The 2,788-nt window shown below is 62.0% G+C and overlaps 1 protein-coding gene across 2 annotated transcripts; it reads left to right on the top strand.

Moving 5' to 3' along the window:
• Positions 1-82: 82 nt before the first annotated feature.
• LOC121024122 (A disintegrin and metalloproteinase with thrombospondin motifs 7-like) lies at positions 83-2,102 on the top strand. 2 transcript variants are annotated; one of them, XM_040466425.1, is made up of 2 exons: positions 83-301; positions 1,454-2,102. In XM_040466425.1, exons 1-2 carry the CDS (start codon positions 171-173, stop codon positions 1,851-1,853), a joined length of 531 nt encoding a protein of 176 aa, XP_040322359.1. In that variant the 5' UTR covers positions 83-170; the 3' UTR covers positions 1,854-2,102. The 2 variants fall into 2 exon arrangements, with proteins under 2 accessions (XP_040322359.1, XP_040322360.1); XM_040466426.1 differs by having other exon boundaries at positions 1,378-2,102.
• Positions 2,103-2,788: the final 686 nt, after the last annotated feature.

Genomic DNA, 2,788 nt, shown 5'->3' with positions numbered 1-2,788 from the left:
GCCACCTCACCCACTCCCGTCTCACCCACTCCCTCCCACCTCCTCGCCTACTCTCTCCCTCATGCCCAGCATCTGGCCTTCTGGGCTTTGTTCCACCTGGCACCTGGTACCTGGTCAGGTCAGCCTGAGGATCCTTTCTCTCTGAACGCAGGAAGGACCTGTGTGCGGCCATGAACAGGCCCTGTGAGACCCTGGGCCTGTCCCACGTGGCGGGCATGTGCCAGCCGCACCGCAGCTGCAACATCAACGAGGACACGGGCCTGCCGCTGGCCTTCACGGTGGCCCACGAGCTCGGACACAGGTACCGCACCTGCTCCCGTTCCCGCACTAATGCTCCAGCTTCCCCTGCCAACCCGGGGGCACCAGGCAGCTGGGCCCACGGGCCACAGGATCCCAGGGAAGCGGGCCTGGCCGTGGCCGCACGTTGTCCCTGCGATGTCCCCACCCACATCGGGCTGCTTCCCTGTGAGACGTGGGGAGGCCCACGCGGGTGCCTGTGGGCCTGGCTCGGACCGAGTCCCGGTCGGTGTGGGGTTGAGACGACCGGAAAGTCACCAGTGTCTTTAGCTGTCCCTCCGTGGTGCGCTCAGTGCTTGCGTGTTGACTCTCGGTCCCCCACACCTGCATGTCTGATTGCTCTGTGACCCCAGGCAAGTGCCCTGCCCTCTCTGGACCTTGGTGTGCCCCTTGTTGCTTGAGGGGGTTGGACTCACTGATGCTCAGGGCTCCTCCAGCCGGCCCCTCTGCGCGAGGTGTGTGGGCCACAGAGAGGCCTGGTGGTCAGAGATGTCGGCGTCATCATTCACCTGCTCTGGGTTCCTTGAGTGACAGCCACGCGCGCAGGGCCTCGAAGCCGCCCGTGGTGGTCAAGAGCGCTCTGCCCCAAATCTGCTGTTCCCTGGCTGTGTTACCTTGGCTAGTTCCTGGGCCTCTCTGGGCAGTTCCGAGAACTGAGCAAGGTGGGGTTTCTAAAAGCGCTTAGCACAGCACCTGGCACGTAGTAAGTCTGAGCAAAGAGAATCATTCTTGTCTCCTTCCCCAGGATGGCGTCTCGAGAGTTTCTCTGTGACAGGGCAGCTCAAACTCCCTTAAATCTAGGGCACGGTGGGACCCGTGTCATTCCCTGCTGGGGACCAGTGCGGATGTGGGGACAGCCGTCCCCCCGTGCCCCTGGCTCGTTACTGTGGGTGCCCCTCGGGCTCAGTAGGCTGCCCCCCGCCCCCGCCCCCGCCCCCGCCCCCGCCCGTCCATACTCTGGGCCGGGGAGGCTGAGGCTCCGAGAGGGGTCGGCCTCCCGAGGCCCCACGGCGGTCTGGAGGCAGAGCCGCCCGGCGGCCCCGCAGCTCACCGGCCCCCGGGGCCTGTGCTCTCATGCAGTTTTGGGATTCAGCACGACGGAAGTGGCAATGACTGCGAGCCCGTGGGGAAACGGCCTTCCATCATGTCTCCACAGCTCCTGTACGACACCGCCCCCCTCACCTGGTCCCGCTGCAGCCGCGAGTACATCACCAGGTTCCTGGAGTGAGTCCGCCGGGCCCGTGGGGGGCCGCCCGGTGTCAGAGAGGCACGGGCCGGTCTGCCCGGGCTGGGCCAAGAGGTCCCCGAGGCCATCTCCGTGTCCTGCAACCCCACAGGAGGGAGAGGGGTCGTGGGGACCTAGGGATGGGGCTGGGGTCGAGCCCTGGGTTTGGGACGGGACGGAGACCCGACGGGGCACGGCCCCGGCCGCTTGGCCACAGGGTCCTGGGGAAAGTGCTGCCGGAGGCACCGAGGCTAAAGCCTGTCCCCTCTTTCTGATCCTCTCAACTGGTGACCGTGTTTTTGATTTGCTATTTCACGTTGTTCTCGGCTAAGGAAAATTTAAAGACGTAAGTTATTAGCACAGAATTTTTCACAGTGCCAGTTGTAAGTATAAGTAGGAGAATGGACCTCGGGTGCAAGGCCCCAAACGACACGACCCATACCCGTAGCTCCCTTGACCAGAACAGCAGAAGTGTGTAAGAAAGGAACTGGGTGGGTTTTATTCCACTTTTGTTTTTTAAATGTTTTTATTTATTTTTGAGACAGAGAGAGACAGAGCATGAGCAGGGGAGGGTCAGAGAGAGAGGGAGACCCAGAATCCGAAGCAGCTCCAGGCTCCAAGCCGTCAGCACAGCGTCCGACGTGGGGCTCAAACCCACGAACCACGAGATCACGACCTGAGCCGAAGTCGGACGCTCAACCGACTGAGCCCCCCGGGTGCCCCATTTTTTATTCCACTTCTTAACACGTGGGTGCTCTGGCACCGCTCCCCGCCCTCGGCTTACGCTGGCCAGTAAGCGGGGTCTGAAGGGAAAAGGGTCTGGGGGTCGGCCCGTGGCCCCCTCTGCATCCTCCCTCCTGGCGTGTGGGTGGCTGGGACAGGGAGGTAACGCCGATAACACGGGACGACAGGGTTTCTGGGTCGTTCGTGGTTCTTAACACGTCACTGCCTTCTGTTCACGTTTGAAGCACGTGCTGATTCCAGCAGGCAGTGTGGCCTCTGTTCCCGATCCTATCTAGACCGGGTGCCTTCTGGGCCGGCCCTAAAATTGTCCCACGGGGTCCTCCTGCCGCTGACTTTAGAGGGGGTGCTTCTTTGTTCTGGCGGAGTAGGTTCTGAGAAAAGGTGCGTGGAGGTAAGGGGTTTGAAGTGTCTTTATTCTACCCTCACACCTGATCGATCGTTTGATTTGGTATCAGCTTTGGGCTGTCAGTTGCTCTTCGTCAGTGTTGAGAGGCTTTGTTCCCGGGCGCCTGGGCGGCTCAG

This window comes from Herpailurus yagouaroundi, unplaced genomic scaffold, assembly GCF_014898765.1.
Source record: "Herpailurus yagouaroundi ecotype Mexico unplaced genomic scaffold, PumYag 57060, whole genome shotgun sequence".
Taxonomy (NCBI): domain Eukaryota; kingdom Metazoa; phylum Chordata; class Mammalia; order Carnivora; family Felidae; genus Herpailurus; species Herpailurus yagouaroundi.
This window is presented reverse-complemented; position numbering and strand designations above follow the sequence as displayed.